The 22,813-nt window shown below is 45.8% G+C and overlaps 1 protein-coding gene across 2 annotated transcripts in view; it reads right to left on the bottom strand.

The window, feature by feature from the left end:
* Positions 1-2,553: 2,553 nt before the first annotated feature.
* IRF8 (interferon regulatory factor 8) overlaps positions 2,554-22,813 on the bottom strand; it is a 39,656-nt gene continuing 19,396 nt past the window's right edge. The window contains exons 3-9 of one of the 2 annotated variants that reach the window (XM_068261270.1): positions 19,289-19,472; positions 18,749-18,813; positions 18,383-18,494; positions 16,547-16,600; positions 9,967-10,341; positions 4,917-5,032; positions 2,554-2,868 (exon numbers count right to left, since the gene is read on the bottom strand). In XM_068261270.1, coding sequence (XP_068117371.1) covers positions 2,701-2,868; positions 4,917-5,032; positions 9,967-10,341; positions 16,547-16,600; positions 18,383-18,494; positions 18,749-18,813; positions 19,289-19,472 — 1,074 coding nt within the window. In that variant the 3' untranslated portion in view covers positions 2,554-2,700. The remainder of the gene's footprint in view (positions 2,869-4,916; positions 5,033-9,966; positions 10,342-16,546; positions 16,601-18,382; positions 18,495-18,748; positions 18,814-19,288; positions 19,473-22,813) is intronic. The other variant, XM_068261271.1, reaches the window with a different exon arrangement.

The following is a 22,813-nucleotide window of genomic DNA, read 5'->3' as shown; positions in this document are numbered from 1 at the left end:
ACATGCCTTTTGTTTTGATGTTGCAGCCGCAGTGCAGCCAGAAAAATTAGGCAGGCATGTACACGCACCAGAAAAATTATTATAGCGGCCGCTGCTAGCAGCAGCCTTAAAAATTCAGGAATCCGCCTGGAGTCCTGGACCTTGTTGGTGGTAGCGGAGAAGGCAGTCAAGCGGCCTGCGGACAGAAATGCTGTGTGGGGAGCGACTTAGTCTTGGGGCAGGCAGTCACACGACATGCAGGCAGAGATGCTGTGTGTGGGGACTGACTTAGTCTTTGGGCAGGCCTGAGTGTGCTTTGCAGACCAGGCATCCGTGCTCAGATGGACCCTTGGCCCAACGCTGTGTGCCAGAGATGTCGCCACTTGCCTTTCAACATCACGGTACAGTTTAGGTATCGCCTTTTTGAGAAATAATTGCGGCCTGGTATCTTCCACTGCGGTGTGTGGCTTTGCTGTTGTGTGCTGCTTTTCCTCAGGTGGTCATCCCATTGCAGTTTGTGCTTTGTAATCATGTGCTTTCGTAAGGTAGTTGTCCCTACGCGGGTCTTGGTCTTTCCACTGCTCAATTTTCTGTGGCAGAGAGTACAGATGGCATTGCTCTCATCTGAGGCAGAAACACAAAAAAATGTCCACACCGCTGAGCCCTGGGGTGATGGCACTTTGGTGGTGGCGGCCGACTAAGTGTTAAGTGGGGTGCCAGAATCAGAGCAGGAGGAGGAAGCTATGTCACGCTTCCGTGCGGAATCTGAGAAAGATCAGGTGTTCTGTGTTAAATAGTCAACTACGTCCTGACAATATTGGGGGTTGATGACACATGCCTTTTTCTGAACACTGTACTTTGGTTGAGGGCCGCACAAAATCACGACAGCACGACCTCGTACACATCATTGCATTCCAGCGGTTTTGGAGGTGTGCTTAGCTTCTAAGGGCAACAATGGTTAATTTGCATATATTCAGCAGTGATGCACTGGGAGACATCTCAAGCTCACTCCAACCTGAATTATCACAAATTCTTTCTGTTTTAAGAAAGCAAACTCTTGTTTTCCTAACTGATAAGAAATTCCAACTATAAAACACTTTCCTAGCAGAAAATGGCTTCTGGGAGCAGGAGGAAAGAGATAAAATGGGTCAATATTTCATAAATTTTAGCTCTGGCATACTTCAATGAATGTGTCATTGAGCAAAAACAATAAAATACAGTAGTTAAAACGTAAAAAGTAAATTTAACCTCCTTGGCGGTTATCCCGAACTGAGTTCGGGGCAAGCCGCTGCGGAGGATTTCTCAGGCCCTGGTGGGCCGATTTGCATATTTTTTTTTTGTTACACGCAGCTAGCACTTTGCCAGCTGCGTGTACACGCCGATCGTCGCCACTCCGTGCCAATTCGCCGCTACCCGCAACGTTAGAGTGCCCCCCCCAACCCCTTGCGCAGCCTGGCCAATCACCGCCAGGCTCCGCTATGGGGTGGATCGGGACTCCCTCCAACGCCATGACGTGGATGACGTCATCCCGATCGTCGCCATGGCGACGGGAGAAGCCAAACAGGAAACCCCGTTCTGAATGCATGCGGCTGCACAGCGGCTATCATGTAGCTAGTGCTAGGCTAGCTACATGATTTAAAAAAATAACAAAATTTTAAAAAGTGCTGTGCCGCACATGTGACATAATGAGTTAGACATGTGTATGTACAGTGCCTAGCACACAAATAACTATGCTGTGTTCCTTTTTTTCTTTCTCTGCCTGGAAGAGTTAAATATATGGTATCTAAGTGGCTGACTCGGCCCTGACTCAGACAGGAAGTGACTACAGTGTGACCCTCACTGATAAGAAATTCCAACTATAAAACACTTTCCTAGGAGAAAATGGTTTCTGAGAGCAAGAAAGAGGTAAAAATGGGAATTTCTTATCAGTGAGGGTCACACTGTAGTCACTTCCTGTCTGAGTCAGGGCTGAGTCAGCCACTTAGATACCAGATATTTAACTCTTCCAGGCAGAGAAAGAAAAAAACGAACACAGCATAGTTATTTGTGTGCTAGGCACTGTACATACACATGTCTATCTCATTATGTCACATGTCAGTTCGGGTATCCTTTAAGCAGTTCCAAAGCTTCCAGTGCAGCATATTGGATTGACTCAGAGCCAGAGATGGATTAGGGTGAAATGGCAACTTTTTTTTAAAGTTGGTGTGGGCTAGTGTCAACCAGGCCCCTAGTCTCTCTCCAGGCCTTAGGCCTATGCCTATTGTGCCTTGTGGATTATCCAGTCTGCTTGGAGCTGACCCATTACCTTAGATTTGTGTATAAAATTGCACTGCTTTCATGTTTCAATGCCCAACGATTTATCAAACCATCACTTTTAATTTTGTTCATTGATACGAGGATTGAACCAAGTATGTCAACTTGATTCTAATGCAACTTCCATCAGGATTTAGGACAGGATTTAGCTTGACATTAGAGTTTCCCCAGGACATGTGTAGAATACTGCTATGCTTTTTTGCTTTGCCTTTCTTTTTATATATTGACACAGTAATTAAAACGCTCATTTGACATTGACTGTAAAAGGCAAAATATATATTTTTTATTAGATATAATACAAAAATAATCAATAGTTATCATTAAACTGACTATACAAAGTGGTGCGTGAACGGACTATAAAAATAGAAATGTATTTTTCGTGTGTACAGGTAGACCGGAGGGCGGGGCTCAGACTGTGATCTGTGGGGTGTCCCGGAAGAACGCCCTCTGGTGAGTGGTGCAGGGATCTGGGAGGAGGCGAGGCTCCATCTGAGATTCAGGGGGTAAGTGCAGACTGGCTGTGTTGTAGTTTTTTATGGAGGATTCGATCAGCTGCTTCAGGCCATACTGTTCAATCTGGGGAGAAGGGAAGAGAAGGTGAGACTGCATACAAAATAAGGATGACAGAAGTCACTGAATGCATTACATTTAAATATGAGAGGCTCTCATGCTTTGCAAACCCTGACCATTCGGCACATTATCTACATTGACCCGAGGAAGCGGGATAAACCCTCAAAACACGTTGTCCCTATTTGTGTGCAATAGAATTGAAATGATCTACAATAAGACAACTGGCGTGTGTCTTCTACGGAGGCAAGCTAACAATTTTTTTAGCTTATTTTATACATTTTGCACCTCCACCTGCTAATTGTTATCTATACACCTCTTTTGGGAAGTTGTAATTTATTTTGTTGTTGTTATAAAAAAAAATCTGTTAGAGTGCAACCGCTGGAGTCGTAAAGTTCTGGGAGCCCGACCAAGAGTGGGGCTGGGTTTCCCCCGCAGGTCTATATTGATGGTTGTGACTCCATGTTGTGAGTAGGATTCCATCTATGATACATATCTTGGTGTGAAATATTATTACACTATTGTCTCCTGGTCTTTATCTTTGTTTGTTTTCTCGGTCCCTGGTGTTCCACGAAGATCATCTGGTCCTTATCTCTCAAGTCACTACATTTAGGCCTCTTTTCCACGGGCCGTTGATAGGCAGTGAAATGCCTCTCAAACTCTTACAACTGCTCACTGCTACCTAGTAACTGCTTGTTGCTGCCTGATAACTGCTCACTGCTGCCTGGTAACTGCTTGCTGAGCACACAGTTCAACAGTCCGTAGAAAAAGAGGCCTTAACCTCAGGAGGTTTTATTAGTTTGTGTCCCCATGGTTAATTAATTTGATCCAATGGCTGCAAAACCTTTAGCTAGCACTAGGCTAGCTAGTACAGGTGTCCGGCACCCCCCGATCGCCCCCGTTTATACATTACCCAGCCTGGCTCCAGCGATTGGCGCAGCCTTCCTGCACAGCTCCGGTCTTCACTATGGGGAGGATCGCACATGATGTCATGACTTCGCCAACGTCATGCGCAAAGCGGATCCTCCCCATAGAGAGACTGGAGCTGTGCGGGGAGGCTGCGCCGATCGCTGGAGCCAGGCTGGGTAATGTATAAAGAGGAGGATCGGGGGGTGCTGCACACTTGTACTAGCTAGCCTAGTGCTAGCTAAAGGTTTTGCAGCCATTGGATCAAATTAATTAACCATGCTGGACTCCTGAGGCCAGTGAGCGGTATGTCCGACACAGTGGTGGAACATAATCTGTTCTTTACAATTGATGGCATGCAACTTTGTATTCTGTGAATAGTGCATATACTGTATATGATCATATTGGTCATGCGCACGAAAATTCGTGATTGCACGCGCAAACGTGAAAACGGCCGTGCTATGAGTTATCACTGTTTAGTGAATCAAGCCCAATTGCATGTTGCTAGTATAATGTGCGTTACACCACTTGTGTAAGTGCTGGTGAAATCGCCGTCCTGTTCCAATGCAGACATCGGAGGGGAGGGAGGGAGAGAGAGCCTCGATGAGGCTAGAAAAAAAAAAGTGGCAGCAGCGATCGGACCCCTCCGGCGACATATCCCCTAAGGGACAAAAATAGGAGGTGAGTCCGATCGCTGGGCTCCTAAGCTGGGCTGTGCAGGAGGCTGAAAAACCTGCACAGTCCAGTGCACCAACAAAGAGCCTGGTCTTTAGGGGGGGGGGGGGGGGGTTACCACTGTAGTCGTCAAGTGGTTAATGTTAATGCAGAATGCCTGGCAGTTCTGCTGAGCCTATGCCTCTAATACTTTTAGCCATAGACCTTGAACATGCATGCAGGTCAGATAAATGACTTCCCAGGACACAGTGCTGTTGGCACAATGCTACCCATGAGGCCACACATAGCCAGGCAGCCAATCATTGCTACTTATGAGGCCACACGTAGCCAGGCATCCAATCACTGCTACCTATGAGGCCCCACGTAGCCAGGCATCCAATCACTGCTACTCATGAGCCCACACGTAGTCAGACAGCCAATTACTGCTGCCATATGTGATTTCACTTTTGTATGGCAAAGTCTTGACTTTTTCTTACCTGCACAATTACTAGCTTCATGTGCAGCGGCGTGGCATCTGGAAACTCTTCTCCAAAGCAGAGCGTCACTTTAGTGTCCGGGATCCTCAGCTGGTTGGAGCTACAATGATGGTAGTCTGCAGAGACAAGATATAAGCATTAGCATCTAACAAACTCTTCCCATAAAGAACAGGCAGCAGAGCGTATGTGACCAGGTGATCTCTGGACTCCCTATAGCTGACATACTAGACCAGATGCAGAAACACACTAAATCCTGGTACACACTTTCAATTATAATTGGCCAATCACTGACCATTTTTATCACCTCCATGTAGTATGAGGATTTATCCACACAATCTGCTCAAAGTTTTCAATATCTGTTGGCCCTCATACTACATGGAGATGGTAAAATTGATCAGTAAATGGCCAATCATAACTGAAAGTATGTACCAGGCTTAAAGCCTGGTACACACATCCAATTTTGATTGGCCATTGACTGTTTCCTCTTATGATATTGATGATTAAAAGATATGTATGCATGGATGTGTTTCTCTTTCATAATTTCCAAATGATGTTACGTTTCTGTCACCTAATCCAGTTTAAACTCTTCACCCTATCATACAAAGCTCTACATAAGTTGTCACCTCTGTATATTTCCTTATTTTTCTCCAGATATCATCCAGGACTTTTTACGAGCATCACCTCCCCTTTGGAACTCTCTCCCACGGCCTGTCCATCATGCTCCAAACCTGGAAACCTTCAACCATACTCTCTAAAGACAGTTGAGACAAGCCTATGATTTGCTATAGGTAGCACTGGAGGTTCACTGTCTCATCCACTATCCCCTGTGCCACCTTCGTACCTAATGTTCCCAGCCCACTACCCTCTAGATTGTAAGCTCGAAAGTGCAGAGACCTCCTCCTAGTGTTTCTGCTGTGATTAATCATATAACTATTACCTGTATTGGTGATGTCTCAAACTACACATCAACTATGTACTGTATGTAGTTTTGAACGTTTCATGTATCTGTACAGGTAATCCCAGACTAACGAACGCCCGACTTACGAACGACCCACAGATATGAACGGCATGGATTCTGTGTTTCTATGGGAACAAGCCCAACATTTTTTTTCCAAATTGGACTTGTAGTTTTTGAGAAAATCGATTTTAAATAATTCAAAGAAAAAATGGCTTTTAAACTTGTATAAGCAGGTACAGGGCAGAAGTGACACAGAGGGGAACACTGGAGGCACAAGGGGGCACTGATGAGGTCCATGGGACAGAGATGGCACAGTGCTCTGACTTAAAGAAAACCTTTAACTACAAAAAGTTCCCCTTGGGGGTACTCACCTCGGTAGGGGGAAGTCTCCGGATCTGAGGCTTCCCCGTCCTCCTGTGTCCCACGGTGGTCTCGCTGTGCCCCTCCGAACAGCGGGCAAGTAAATATTTACCTCCCCGGCTTCAGCACAGGCGCAGTATCCGCTTGGAGATAGGCGGCAATACCTGATCGCTGTCGGCCCACTCTACTATGCAGGCGCAAATCTCCTGCGCCTGCATAGTAGAGCGGACCCGACAGAGATTGGGTATTTCTGCCTATCTCTGTGCTGAAAGCCGCAACAGCGCCCCTGCTGGAGCCAGGAAAGGTAGATAAATCAGCACTTGTCAGCCTTGCTGAGGGAGGATTCCGGGACACTCCGGGGAAGCCAGCGCTGGACTGCCTGCAGCTACAGCAGAGGGGGAAGCCTCATTGGGACCCTGAGGCATCCCCTACCGAGGTGAGTTACCCCCCAGGGGACCTTTTTTCTGTTACAGAGTCTCTTTAAGAACAGATTCAGGTTAAGAACGAAGTCCCTATCTCGTTCGTTAACCGGGGACTACCTGTATTCCCCATTATTTTTTTTATACTCTGTACAAAGCTACATACTGTAAATAAGAAAAACAATAAAATATGTAGTGGGAACTCAGCCTGCTTTCAATGCCAGACATCAGCTGAACAGTTTTAAAGTACATTAGATTCAGGAGCAGTAGAAACACATTATTATTATTTAGTATTTATATAGCACTAACATTTTCCGCAACGCTGTACAGAGTATATTGTCCTGTCACTTAACTGTCTGTCAGAGGGGCTCACAATCTAATCCCTCCCGTAATCGTAGTCGTAGTCCAGGGCCACTTTATGGGGAAGCCAATTAACTTATCTGTATGTTTTTGGGATGTGGGAGGAAACTGGAGTGCCCAGAGGAAACCCATACAGATACGGGGGGGCATACAAACTCTATGCAGATAGTGCCCTGGCTGAGGCAAATTTGGTTTGCACTGAGGACAGGAGAACATTACCTGTGTGTATGGTCAGTGCCAACTGTGAAGTGTGTTGGTGATGGAGAATTAAGGGTCTGAGGCTTTGGTTTTCAAGGTAGGGGTTGGGTGAATGCTACAATGAAATTCTAAGGAATGTTATTTTACTGCCAGTATTAAACCTTTAGAAATGAGGTATATGTGTGATGTGTTGTATGTCCACAAATGCTAGGTACATAGGCAGAAGACAGCCCTATGATCACTAACCATATGACAGTGACTAGGACAATTGTTACTACAACAAAACTTGCCTGACCTTGACAATTTCGACCCTGGTTACCACAACCCAGCAGCCTGTTTATGAGTTATGGGTCGTGACACATTTGGCCCCTTGTCATGAAACTGGGCGCAACATACAGAATAAATGACATTTCCATAAATGTCATCATGGTGCTTTCATTGTCAGTTTGAATGATTATTAATACTCTGAGCTTGCATGTCAAAACGATCAGTAGTTGTAGAGATAGATTCTGCTGAAATAATATGCAGATGTTGACTCTTCCTGTAAAAATCAATTTTTATCTCGCCAAACCAAATTTCCAGGCCCTTTTCTGCGTCATATAATGGGCTTTATTTGCCCCTCCCCATCAAACAAGCCAAACTATTGGACAGCAGCTCAGGTCTTATGCTGGTAATAGACGGCTTGATTCTGAGCCATTTAGATGGCTCGATAGATCATTTCCGACATGTCTGATCTACCGCCCGATCGTTCCCGTGCTCAGTTCTGCATGGAGGACAATGGGAAAAGATAAGAAAAACAAGCGGAAAATAAGTGAATCGCCTGCAGAATCGTGCTCGGAAAACAATCGGGCATGGAATCGATTGGCAAAATTGAGCCGTGTATGCCCAGAATTAGAGTAGGTACATGCTATACAATTTTCATGTTGGAAAAAATCTATCTGGCAGGTAAATCTAACAGAAAATTGTTGTATTGTGTGTACCTAGCATAACAGTTCACAAAGAAACTTACTATCTGCACTCTGCCGGCTGCAGGAAATGATTTTCTTACAATTATGTCATGGCCATTACAAACATTTTTAAATGGTAGGAGAGTTCATTATTTATGTACCGTATATACTCGCATACAAGCCGAATTTTTGACCCCCAAAAAGGGGGCCAAAAGTTGGGGGGTCGGCTTGTATGCGAGTCGTGGGTGGTGGTCTGCGCCCCCCGCCCGCCCGCTTGCTCGCCCCCTCCCTCCGAGGCCGCTGCTGCTGCTGCTATTACCTGCTTCAGCGGCCGCTTCCTAATCCGGGTTCCCCTCTTCATCCTGCGGACTCCGTAAGTGTATCACAGCAGCGCGCCCGGCGCTGCTGCTGTGACGATGCAGGGGGCAGGAAAGAGCGGTTCCCCTGGTAACGGCGCATCGCCGTTACCAGGGGAACCGCTCTTTCCTGGCCCCTGCATCGTCACAGCAGCAGCGCCGGGCGCGCTGCTGTGATACACTTTACGGAGTCCGCAGGATGAAGAGGGGAACCCGGATTAGGAAGCGGCCGCTGAAGCAGGTAATAGCAGCAGCAGCAGCGGCCGCGGAGGGAGGGAGGGAGGGAGCGTGTGGGGCAGTGCGGGGCAGGGCACTATACTAGCTATACTGAGCACTATACTAGCTAAACTGGGGCACTATACTAGCTAAACTGGGGCACTATACTAGCTAAACTGGGGCACTATACTAGCTAAACTGAGCACTATACTAGCTATACTGGGCACTATACTAGCTATACTGAGCACTATACTAGCTATACTGAGCACTATACTAGCTAAACTGGGGCACTATACTAGCTAAACTGGGGCACTATACTAGCTAAACTGAGCACTATACTAGCTATACTGGGCACTATACTAGCTATACTGAGCACTATACTAGCTATACTGAGCACTATACTAGCTATACTGAGCACTATACTAGCTATACTGAGCACTATACTAGCTAAACTGGGGCACTATATACTAGCTAAACTGGGGCACTATACTAGCTAAACTGAGCACTATACTAGCTATACTGAGCACTATACTAGGCACTATACTAGCTATCCTGAGCACTATACTAGCTATACTGAGCACTATACTAGCTATACTGAGCACTATACTAGCTATACTGAGCACTATACTAGCTATACTGAGCACTATACTAGCTATACTGAGCACTTTACTAGCTATACTGAGCACTATACTAGCTATACTGAGCACTATACTAGCTAAACTGGGGCACTATACTAGCTAAACTGGGGCACTATACTAGCTAAACTGGGGCACTATACTAGCTATACTGAGCACTATACTAGCTATACTGAGCACTATACTAGCTATACTGGGCACTATACTAGCTATACTGGGGCACTACCTACCCATACTGGGCACTTTACTAGCTATACTGGGACACACTAGGGGAATAAGACGGCCAGCATTTCCTACCCCCGGCTTATATGGGGGTCAATCATTTTCCCCTGTTTTTTCAGGTAAAAGTTGGGGGGTCGGCTTATATGCGGGTCGGCTTATATGCGAGTATATACGGTACCTGTGTCTATATTTTGTGTATACCATTGTCTGTAATATAATGTACACCATGTTTGTTTCTTACTCTGTACAGAGTCCTGAAATATGTTGGCATTTTATAACGATCAATAATTATTTTCATTTTAAACTTTATTAATGTATGCTGCAGTCTAGCTACCCTACAACCATTTTTATTATTTTATAGACATATTTTAGCACCCACCTTTTATGTACTGGTTGGTGTCAAATATCTTGATAATTCCATCTCTCTCCAGTTTGGCACTAAACGGCATGCAGTTCCCGCTCCAGAAGACCCGCCCTTGGCACAGCCTCTTGATGAAAATCCCCTGTCTGTTACTGTACAAGAGGACGCCTTTCTCCAAGTGGCCGAATAGCTTCTTGGTGATCTGCCGCTGGCGTTCACTGTTGATATATTCCACAGATGGGAACAGGATGTTTTCTAAACCGTCCAAAGGATAAAACTTTTCAGTACTGTGGGGCTGGCGCAGAGAGAGGCGGCATCCTTCCGGCCGCGACGTGGTCACCTGGCTGATGGCTTTTCCTCCGTAGTAAAAGTGGATTATCATCTGTGATAAAGCTGCAGAGACAGAAGACAAAGACGTTTCTAACAGCTGTTTGCAAAAATCGGAATCTCCCATGTGATAGGTTAGAAATATGAAGACTTGTACACACACAGCCAATCATAGTCAACCTTCAAAGATTTTTTTTCCCATAAAGGTTATCATGCTGGTGCCTACACAGGACTAGCAAACCATTTGTGCTTGAAGTGGAGTTTTAAAAGGATGTTTCTCTCCAGATACGTTTTCAGTTTGTTTGCAGTTGTGTGAAATTGATGGCCATTAAAGGGGCACTGTTCCTAAATGGTCCATGTGTTTCAATGATATGCATAATGGAATTATAATTTTATGTATTGTTCAAAGGCATCAAAACCCTATTTCAAACTGTGGTGTGTTAGGTAATCTCTTACAATCACATCTTCTTGTGCATCAGATTCTGTAGTTGCTGACAGACTAGCAGGGCAATTCACTGTTTCGGAGGGGACAGGAACTGCAGCAGTTGTTCTAATGATGAAAATACATCCTGTGAGTGGAAGCAACTTAGGAATGATCCAATGGCTTCCACAGCTCCACATGGGCACAGAGCTATCTATGTAGTTGATTTACTATCACTATAGCTCCCCTTGCTGCACGCTTAGCGTGCCTTATCAGAGTTAACGTGCTCTATCAGAGTTAACGTGCCTTATCAGCGATAATATACCGTAACGTGCCTTATCAAAGTTAGTGTACCTTACAGGGGCGTAGCTAGAAATGACTGGGCCCCATAGCAAAAAAAAATTATGGGCCCCCCCCTCCCCCCACGACCTTCCAACCCCACGGACCTCGGACCTCCCACCCAAACATTTTGTGGGGCAATCTGATTTCCCCACAAAATGCAACCAGATTGTCGGCAGATTTCCCTACAATATGCAACCAGATTGTCGGCAGATTTCCCTACAATATGCAACCAGATTGTCGGCAGATTTCCCTACAATATGCAACCAGATTGTCGGCAGATTTCCCTACAATATGCAACCAGATTGTCGGCAGATTTCCCTACAATATGCAACCAGATTGTCAGGCACATTTCCCTACAATATGCAACCAGATTGTCAGGCACATTTCCCTACAATATGCAACCAGATTGTCGGCAGATTTCCCTACAATATGCAACCAGATTGTCGGCAGATTTCCCTACAAAATGCAACCAGATTGTCGGCAGATTTCCCAACAAAATGCAACCAGATTGTCGGCAGATTTCACAACAAAATGCAACCAGATTGTCTGCAGATTTCCAAACAATATGCAACCAGATTGTCGGCAGATCTCCACACAATATGCAACCAGATTGTCGGCAGATTTCCACACAATATGCAACCAGATTGTCAGCAGATTTCCCCACAAAATGCAACCAGATTGTCGCCAGATTTCCCCACAAAATGCAGTATATGTAGTTAGGTCTATAGTGGGCTAACATTAATTACCTGGATGGAGGGTGGTTGGGCAGGCTGGCACACTATTTGTGGTGCAGGCAATTCACTGGGTAGGCAGTTAGGTAGCTGGGTGGGAGGGTAGGGAGATAGGTAGACGAGTGGGAGGGTAGGCAGATAGGTAGACGGGTGGGCAGTTAGGTAGCCGGGTGGGAAGTTAGGTAGAAAGGTGGGCAGTTAGGTAGCCGGGTGGGAAGTTAGGTAGAAAGGTGGGCAGTTAGGTAGCTGGGTGGGAAGTTAGGTAGCCGGGTGGCAGGGTGGGCAGTTAGGTAGCCGGGTGGGCAGTTAGGTAGCTGGGTGGCAGGGTAGGCAGATAGGTAGCTGGGTGGCAGGGTAGGCAGTTAGGTAGCTGGGTGGGCAGTTAGGTAGCTGGGTGGCAGGGTAGGCAGATAGGTAGCCAGGTGGGCAGCTAGGTAGCTGGGTGGGCAGTTAGGTAGCCGGGTGGGCAGTTAGGTATCCTTAGTTAGGTAGCCAGGTGGGCATTTAGGTAGCCGGGTGGCAGGGTGGGCAGTTAGGTAGCCAGGTGGGAGGGTGAGCAGTTAGGTAGCCGGGTGGGAGGGTGGGCAGTTAGGTAGTGGGCAGTTAGGTAGCCGGGTGGGAGGGTGGGCAGTTAGGTAGCCCTCAGTTAGGTAGCCGGGTGGGAGGGTGGGCAGTTAGGTAGCCAGGTGGGAGGGTGGGCAGTTAGGTAGCCAGGTGGGAGGGTGGGCAGTTAGGTAGCCGGGTGGGAGGGTGGGCAGTTAGGTAGCCGGGGCGGGTGGGAGAGTGGGCCGTTAGGTAGCCGGGTGGGAGGGTGGGCAGTTAGGTAGCCCTCAGTTAGGTAGCCGGGTGGCAGGGCGGGCAGTTAGGTAGCCAGGTGGGAGGGTGAGCAGTTAGGTGGGAGGGTGGGCAGTTAGGTAGCCGGGTGGGAGAGTGGGCAGTTAGGTAGTGGGCAGTTAGGTAGCCGGGTGGGAGAGTGGGCAGTTAGGTAGCCGGGTGGGCAGTTAGGTGGCCCTCAGTTAGGTAGCCGGGTGGGCAGTTAGGTAGCCAGGTGGGAGGGTGAGCAGTTAGGTAGCCGGGTGGGAGGGTGGGCAGTTAGGTAGCCGGGTGGGAGAGTGGGCAGTTAGGTAGCCTTCAGTTAGGTAGCCCTCAGTTAGGTAGCCGGGTGGGAGGGTGGGCAGTTAGGTAGTGGGCAGTTAGGTAGCCAGGTGGGAGAGTAGGCAGTTAGGTAGCCGGGTGGGTGAGTGGGCAGTTAGGTAGCCGGGTGGGTGAGTGGGCAGTTAGGTAGCCGGGTGGGTGAGTGGGCAGTTAGGTAGTCGGGTGGGCAGTTAGGTAGCCGGGTGGGTGGGCAGTTAGGTAGCCGGGTGGGAGGGTGGGCAGTTAGGTAGCCGGGTGGGCGAGTGGGCAGTTAGGTAGCCGGGTGGGAGGGTGGACAGTTAGGTAGCCGGGTGGGAGGGTGGACAGTTAGGCCCGGTTCACACTTGCGGTTTAGTAAAAACCGCACCGGATGTCCGGACCGCACCGTATCCGGACCGGACCTGATCCGTACGGTTCCTATCCGGATCCGGTCCGTTTGCATCCGGTTTCCGTGCGGTGTGAACACGGTTGCGGTCCGGATCCGGTTTCTTAAGGAGATAACATCCTTTTAATTACCTGGGGTCTGGGAGGTCAGCAGAAGGGTCTGGGGTCATTGTTGGAGACAGGTGGACGTGTGGAGACCATCCGTGGATACAGAGACTGCAGTTGGGACCATGGATCCAGGCGTAAACCTGGGAATTTTCTCTGTTGTTACTCGTAAACCTGGGAATTCTCTCTGTTGTTCGCCTCCTTCAGCAGACATGTTGCTGGCAAAAAGAGCTCCAGCATGAAATCGCTGCTGCCCCACTCTTCGCTGGGCCCATGTGGTCCCCATCCAAAATGCATAGGAAGTGGGGTAGAACGTCCGGTTTTTGTAGCCAGTGTGTTGTGCGCTCTCCGGCTCTCATTGCTTTGTATTGGCCGGATGGTGCAGTCCGGCTCCGCTCCGGATACGGCTGCCGGAGGAGCCGGACCAAAAAATAGCGCATGTTGGAACGGACGCCGGAGTCCGGATCCGGCCCGGATCCGGTCCGGCTCCGGTCCGGCAGAACGGACGCATGTGAACGGACGCATAGGCTTTCATTGCCATGCCGTGCGTCCGTTCCGTCCGTTCTGAAAGCGGTCCGGCTCCGGCACGGCGATTCCGGACGGCCACCCCTAATGTGAACCGGGCCTTAGGTAGCCGGGTGGGAGGGTAGGCAGTTAGGTAGTGGGCAGTTAGGTAGCCGGGTGGGGTAGTGGGCAGTTAGGTAGCCGGGCGGGAGGGGAGGGTAGCTGCCTCACCTGGGGTCCCCCCTCCTTTTATCAGCGGCGGGAGGTGCATCATATACAGAAGGCTCCGTCGGAGTAATCAGCCACTAGAGGTTCAGCTGCCTCCAGGCTACAGTGTCCCCACTGTATTGCTGCTCGCACCACTTCCTGGTTTTATTGCGAGCAGCAATACAGTGGGGACACCGTAGCCCGGAGGCAGCTGAACCTCTAGTGGCTGATTACTCCGCCGGAGCCTTCTGTATATGACTCACCTCCCGCCGCTGATAAAAGGAGGGGGGACCCCAGGTGAGGAGGGAGGGGGGCACTGAGGTGAGGGAGGGGGGCCCCAAACAAAAAGTAAACAAAAAAAATAATAAACAACAAAAAAAATAATTCCTCTCGGGCAGCTGCGGGCCCCCTGTGACGTAGCGCTGCCGTGGGGCCCCGTAGCAACGCTATGGCGGCTATCCCCATTGCTACGCCACTGGTACCTTATCAGAGTAGCATAGCGAGCGTTACGAACTTATGCCAGCTAATTGGCAATGACGAGCGCTCCACTCGTCCTGCCCTGAGCCCATGCGCGTCCAATCACTTTAAAGGACATTATCCCTGTACTTTGATTGGCCCAATAGGCTGCCTGTCACTTGACAGGAAACTTGAAAGGCAGCCTACTAGGCCAATCAAAGTGCGGGGACAATGTCCTTCAAAGTGATTGGACCCGCAGGGGCTCAGGGCAGGATGAGTGGAGCTCTAGTCATTGCCAATTAGCTGGTATAAATTTGTAGTGCTCGCCATGCTACTCTGATAAGGCACCCTAACTATGATAAGGCCTGTTATCTCTGATAAGGCACGCTAAGCGTGCGGTAAGGGGAGCTATAGTGATAATGAATCAACCCTATGTGTTTATCTTCCTAAGCTGCTCTCACAGCAAGCATAGCACATGAAAGACCCTCACATCATTGCTCAGAATGCTTTGTACAGCTTATCTTTGATTATGAGTATAAATTATTAATTTATTATGCATATTTTTATTTTTTTTAGATGATCATTTCTCCATAGTGCCCTTTAACCGTCACTAAAAGTAGCCAACATTTTGCAGCTCATTACACACAGTGGTGAATTTCCCCTGTAAGCCTTACTACCATGTGCGTAAAGTTTCCAGTTGAGCTCCAGTGATCGGTGACTGGGGGGATGGCTCTTCCTCCACAGACACAGATGTTTCCTCTAGTTCAGGGTTTTTATATGTTCAGCTCTCTGTAATGGGCTCAGTATACAGACTAGTGTACCTAATAAGCTCATGTGACCCAGCCCCACTAAGATATTTTGGAGGCTGCCATATTTATTTCCTTTCAAACAACACCAGTTGCCTGGCTGTCCTGCTGGTCTATTTGGCTGCAGTAGTGTCTGAATCACACCAGAAACAAGCATGGGCCAATCATATCTGACAAAAATGTCAGAAACACCTGATCTGCTGCATGCTTGTTCAGGGTCTATGGCTAAAAGTATTAGAGGCAGAGGATCAGCAGGCTATTCAATCAACTGGTATTGCATTAAAAGGAAATAAATATGGCAGCCTCCACATCTCTTTCAGTTGTCCTTTAACTATTGCAATTACCTTCTGTTTTAAGAAGGCACATTTATATTTAGGCTTAGTTCTACGAAGCGAGAAAATTGGCAAATTTTGTTAAAAATGACCAGCTCTACTAAATAATCCCCTGAAGGTCAGAAGAGTGAGGGAAACAGCCAAGAGGAAGAGTGAGGGGAAAAGCCTAGAGGATGAGTGAGGGAAACAGCCAAGAGGAAGAGTGAGGGAAACAGCCAAGAGGAAGAGTGAGGGAAACAGCCAAGAGGATGAGTAAGGGAAACAGCCAAGAGGATGAGTGAGGGAAACAGCCAAGAGGATGAGTGAGGGAAACAGCCAAGAGGATGAGTGAGGGAAACAGCCAAGAGGAAGAGTGAGGGAAACAGCCAAGAGGAAGAGTGAGGGAAACAGCCAAGAGGATGAGTGAGGGAAACAGCCAAGAGGAAGAGTGAGGGGAAAAGCCAAGAGGATGAGTGAGGGAAACAGCCAAGAGGATGAGTGAGGGAAGCAGGCAAGAGGAAGAGTGAGGGGAAAACCCAAGAGGATGAGTGAGGGAAACAGCCAAGAGGAAGAGTGAGGGGAAAAGCCAAGAGGATGAGTGAGGGAAACAGCCAAGAGGATGAGTGAGGGAAACAGCCAAGAGGAAGAGTGAGGGGAAAACCCAAGAGGATGAGTGAGGGAAACAGCCAAGAGGATGAGTGAGGGAAACAGCCAAGAGGAAGAGTGAGGTGAAAAGCCAAGAGGATGAGTGAGGGAAACAGCCAAGAGGATGAGTGAGGGAAACAGCCAAGAGGAAGAGTGAGGTGAAAAGCCAAGAGGAAGAGCTCCACTCTAAAAAGACAATATTCCTAATGGTTTAGTATTGCTTACCATGAGAGACAGGCTCATTCGAATACATATTATATCCTTCCACTCCGTGTATTCCTACAGAAGAAAAGAAAGATAATTGAAGTCCTGTGCCTCATTTCTGATTGCCTGGAACCACCAAAACCACTCCTTCTGTAACTTCTTTTATGACATAACGTAAAATAAAATTCAGCAGGCTCTGTACAGGACCCTCATAAAGACTATGGGACTTCAAGGTCATCAATCTCAACAATTGAGGTCCAGAAAAAGAAGAACCCATTAGGTGGGTTACATCGCCAGAATCTGCCCACCACAGAAATGTCAGTACTTGCTGGGATCATCCTTTAAAAAATTAGTGTACTTATAAGCTAAAGTTTTCCTTTCCATACACTATTCAATCATCACTTGATTTTTTATTTTTGATCAATATTTTAATCTAGAATATGACCGATATTACTATATATATATTATGATCAATCAATTTAAACCAACTAAAAAACAACATTACGGATCCACCTTTCGATCGATTTCAGTCCTTAACCATTTCAGCCCGCGGGGATTTTTCACCTTATGCATCGGAGCAATTTTCACCTCCCATTCATTCGCTAATAACTTTATCACTACTTATCACAATTTATTGATCTATATCTTGTTTTTACTGCCATTAATTGGGCTTTCTGTGGGTGATACATTTTGCTGAGAGCCACTTTACTGTAAATGCATTTTAACAAGATTAATAAGAAAAGAATGGAAAAAAATCATTTTCTCAGTTTTCGGCCATTATAGCTTTAAAATATTCCATGCTACCATAATTAAAACCTATGTATTTTATTTGCCCGTATGTCTCGGTTATTATACCATTTACATTTTGTCCCTATCACAATGTATGGCGCCAATATTTTATTTGGAAATAAAGGTGCATTGTTTCCATTTTGCGTCCATCACTATTTACAAGCTTATAATTTAAAAAAATGTTTGTAGTATACCCCCCTTCAAATGCATATTTAAAAAGTTCAGACCCTTAGGTAACTATTGATGTCTTTTTTTTTTTTTTTTTATTGTAATTTTTTTTTTCCCATTAAAAATTTTATTTGGGTAATATTTTGGTGTGGGACATGAAGTTATTTTTTAATTTTGTTAGAGGTGTAAATTTTAATGTAGAAAATGTGTTGATGTAGTTTTACTATTTGGCCACAACATGGCCACCTTTATTTTTGGTTTCCCTCCTTGTACTTCTCACTTTGCGGAAGTACAAGGGGGATACGTACATTTTTCCGGGCAGAAGAGCCGAAGCCTCACGGGTGAGCGCTTCGGTTTTTCTGCGGGGGACAGGGATCGGTGATCGGGAACCATGTTTCCTTTCACTGATCCCAGGGCTACCGGGGGACACAGGGGCGCGCCCGCGATCGCGCGCAGGAGCGCGCAGCTGAGCAGCCGCCCGGACGTGAGCTTCACGTCTGGGCGGCTGAAATGGTTAATGTCGTAATATTGATCGTAATATTAATTATAGTATCAATCAAAAATAAAATCAAGTGATAATTGAAAAGTTACATTTGATCTCTGAAATATGCATAGTAGCCATTTCAGTGTGATGTAAAACCTGATTCATTCATCTCCCAACAAAAACAAATTATGAACTTTTAAACTAATCATCTCTGTTATTGGCGCCAGTGTTTGCTCACTCACTAATTTGAGTGAAGTTCTGCTTTCCACTAGCTGTTTCCCTGCTTCATTTGCATACAACTTTTTATATTCAGGAAAAGTAAAAGTGAACTCAGGCAAGCACTAAGTAAAATGGGTACTACATGTATCTCACACGGCCCGTTCAGGCACACTCTAAGATCAGATAATCCATACAACTACCTGCATTGTGAGGATACAGCCACCAGTCATGTGACACAGACTTCTGACAAGAGTCCTTCGCTGGTGATGGACTGCGCTTGATATGCACCATATAGTCGTCTGTGGAAGTCTGAAACATGAGAGCACAATTTAGGTAATGAGTCAATAAAGGATAAGGGCTCATTTCCATTTTAAGTGATTTTAAGGGGAATAACAGCCAATTGAAATCAATAGGCTGGTTCTAATTTCACGTTTTGGAAAAAAATTATTGTTAATTTATGCATCGGCCATAGCCCACATTTCGATAAAAACTGTGCCGTCTTTCGACTTCTCCCTGCCTCCAAATTTCCCTGCATTGTTTTGATACGTATGCCCTTTTCTTACCTCCATTTCTGTGGAACTGCAGTCCATTTCTGAGAGTTCGTTCATGTTGCTGCCAGCCATTTTACCTTGAAAAATAACGGGGGGAAAAATTGAAATGATTTTGCTATTGAAAATATTGCATATTTACACAAGAAAATGTGTGTGCGCCATGCAGATAACCTGCTTTGTGTTTTTGGATGTGGGAGGAAACCGGAGTGCCAGGACAAAACCCATGCAAATACAGGGCGAACATACAAACTCTGTGCAGATAGTGCCCTGGCTGGGGATTATATGTATGGAAAAAAAAAATCTGTTATGCCGCTTGATCAGCTCTCAATCAACAGTGTGATTGTTAAGGATCGATTGATCTCCCAGAGCAAAACCCGCTCTCTCTTTTCTTACAACCTATGATCTGAAAAACCTAATCAAAAATTAGGATTGTTCACTAAACATAATACCATTAATGGGCTCCTTCATAGATTTGTAGCTACACCAAATCTCTGCTATAGGTGACCCCCTGTGACAATGCTCTAACAGAAGAAACCCCATCTCCGTACTCACATTTCTGTTCCTCCTCAGGCACAATTCGGTACACCTTGTAAGGTTCTGAGATGTCCAGTTGGGATCTTTCCGTGACCTCCTCAAAGTCAGGACTTTTGTTGAGAGCGCAGCGAAGGCGTGTCTTCCACGTTGCTGGCTCCGCCCTGTCACCTTCTTTAAATTTTCCTTTATATATCGCCCAGGCCTAGAAAAACAGAACAGTAAATTACTTTTTAAAGATAACTTTTAGAGGCATTTCTGGTCCATTTGGTACCCCAAACAAGGCACCTACTCCTGTCTCTCCTCTCCCTTCAACACTTTGATCCATATCCTATAGGTTAACCTTGAACATTAGAATATTGTGCAAAAGTCCATTTATTTCAGTAATTCAACTTAAAATGTAAAACTAGTTTATGAAATAGACTTACTGTATATACTCGACTATAAGTCTAAAAATTTAGGTCTGACTCATTAAGTAAACGTATAGGGTCGACTTATACATGAGTCACGAGCAACACTGAGCACACTGAGTAATGTGTGCACTATTAGTGACATTCCCGTTTTGTAGCAATTTACCCAGTGGTAAGTGACACTTTCTTGATAAAGGAAATGCCAAGAAAGTCATTAGCCCCTCCTTGTTGCCAAGTGCAGCTGTTAATTCTTCCTAGTCCCAGAGTGCAGCCATTAACTTTGCTGGGTAGACTTATACTTGAGTCAATAAAAAAAATCCAGCTTAAATCGGTCAAATATTGGGGTGGACTTATATTTGAGGATATACGGTATTACATGCAAAGCGAGATATTTCAAGCCTTTATTTGTTATAATGTTGATGATCCTGCTCTGACAGCTTATGAGAAACCCAAAATCAAAATCTCAGACCATTAGAATATTGTGAAAATGTTCAATATTCTAGGCTCAAAGTGTCAGACTTTAATCAGTTAATTAATCCAAACCACCTGCAAAGGGTTCTTATTTCATGTATTAGTTTCACCTTTTGAATTACTGAAATCAATGGATTTATGCACAATATTCAAATTTTTTCTTCACGGACATCATTTTTCACCCAATCCAGCGCTGGCACCCAGAAACCACTGATAACAGTAATAGGAACAGTGGCGCTGGGCACAGGCACAATAGCGGCTTTCAGCTCGTGCTCTGGCGGAAATAGCTGAACCCAATCTCAATCTCTACTGCGCAGGTGCAGACGGCTTGCACCAAATTGATCAGTCTTCCCAATTTTGAAAAGTGTAAAATATTTTTTTCAATCAAGGAAAAAAAATCAATTTCGCAAAAAAATAGCCGATCGGAATGGCTTGGAATTTTTTTTTGTTATATGAAATCTGTTATGGCTGGAGAGAGGGTGGGGCATAGAGGCTGCTGTGTTATGGGGATGGGGTGGCCACAAATAGTATAGCATTCTTGGCAGATGAGCTCCCAGTCCTTGTAGGTTACCACAGTAGGAGGGGAAGAGGAGTGTAAGGATTGGGGAGGCGGGGCATAGCAAAGTTTTGCTGTGAGGCCTGGCGGTCTATAGTTATGTTCCTGCTGGGAATACTGACAAGGCTGTGAATGCTCTGCAGTAATATCTCGCTTTCATCTGAGTTAGGATTCATATATTCAATGCCGCAGTGACAATGGAAGAAGATATAGGTTTTGCTTTATTTACTTAAACAACTATAAGTCCTTTTAGTAGACAAAGGTATCCAGGGAACGGTTTTGTGTGTATTATCTGCGTTCCTGGCACTGAACGCCTTCGGGACACCCAACCGAGAATGTTTCAAAAGCAAGTTGTGTTTACACTGTAAAGGGGAAGTAAGTGAATTTCTTCCTCATTAACCCCTTTCACTCAAGTGTGAAGTATGCAAAGTGAAGTCAGGCCAGTGTTCCACCTCCTCTGCAGCGATAAGAACAGCTGCTTTCTCTGTCTTTGTAAAAAACATTCATGTTTCCCATGATGCATCACTACTGAATATGCAAATTATCTCTTTAAGCTCCTGAAGCCAGGCTCACATCCAGAATGGCTGGTGTATAGTGAGCCTATAGCTGATACATGTTACAGAGTCACATCAACCCAACATGCAGACAGCCTGGTTTGGACTTGTGGTCCTCACCAGTGCAGGACATGGATGGATATGACTCTATGGGACAGGGCTTGAACCAGTACTTCTACAGATTACTCAGACAGCTCATACCCAGAACCACTAGGAGAGTATCACACACCTGAAACAAGCATGCAGCTAACCCAGTCACACTTCAGTCAGAAACATCTGATCTGCATGCTTGTTCAGGGGCTATAGCTAAAAGTATTAGAGGATCAGCAGGACACCCAGGCAATGTTTAAAAGGAAATAACTATGGCAGCCTCCATATCCCTCACAGGTCAGTTATCCTTTAAAGAGAATCTGTATTGTTAAAATCGCACAAAAGTAAACATACCAGTGCGTTAGGGGACATCTCCTATTACCCTCTGTCACAATTTCGCCGCTCCTCGCCGCATTAAAAGTGGTTATAAACAGTTTTTAAAAGTTTGTTTATAAACAAACAAAATGGCCACCAAAACAGGAAGTAGGTTGATGTACAGTATGTCCACACATAGAAAATACATTCATACACAAGCAGGCTGTATACACCCTTCCTTTTGAATCTCAAGAGATCATTTGTGTGTTTCTTTCCCCCTGCAGCTATCTTCCACTGAAGTGTCAGGCTGTTTCTTCCTGCAGAGTGCAGACAGCTCTGCCTGTATGTAATTCCTCAGTATGTGAAAGCCCAGCCAGCTCAGAGGAGGATTTATCCAGCTTGTAAAAGATAAGAGAGAAGCTGCCCTAATCTAAATAATACACAGGCAGTGTGCAGAGAGGGGCCTGGAGGGGGGAGATGCATCACAGAACTACAACACTGAAGAACTTGGCAGCCTTCCAGACACAGGCTGACAAGTCTGACAAGAGAGAGATAAGTTGATTTATTACAGAGATGGTGATAGTAGAACGTTCTGCAGTAAGCCAGAACACATTAGAATAGCTTTTGGAACTTGTAGGATGATAAAAAACAGGATGCAATTTTTGTTACGGAGTCTCTTTAAGTTAAATGGACCTCGGTCTATTTAGCAATTGAATACTGGGTCACTGTTTATATTTAGGGCGTCATTTAGATGCAATTTTACATTATAGCAATTTACTATTCAGTTAGCGCTGACTTAGTAATCAATCAATCAATCGTTACCAACTCAATGGTCTTGACACATGATTGTGCGATTGCAGATCAACTGATGTTCAATTTTTCTAGTGTCATTAAGAAGCATCGTATTATGTGATTTTATTTAATAAATTAGTAATTATACTACCTGTCTAGCGTATTGACCCAGTATTCAGTCCCTCATTTCATTAATTTAGGGGTCTTGGGGCAACCCCATCTAGGTCTAGCAGCAGAACCTTTATAGGGCGCAACACTATCTATCTTATTTTTCTCAGTCTATTTAGGTTTTTTTGAAATATCAGTGGTGAGATCTCAGCACTGGAGTTCTCAACTCCACCCACTTGCTTTCAATATG

This window comes from Hyperolius riggenbachi, chromosome 11 (assembly GCF_040937935.1).
Source record: "Hyperolius riggenbachi isolate aHypRig1 chromosome 11, aHypRig1.pri, whole genome shotgun sequence".
NCBI lineage: Eukaryota > Metazoa > Chordata > Amphibia > Anura > Hyperoliidae > Hyperolius > Hyperolius riggenbachi.
This window is presented reverse-complemented; position numbering and strand designations above follow the sequence as displayed.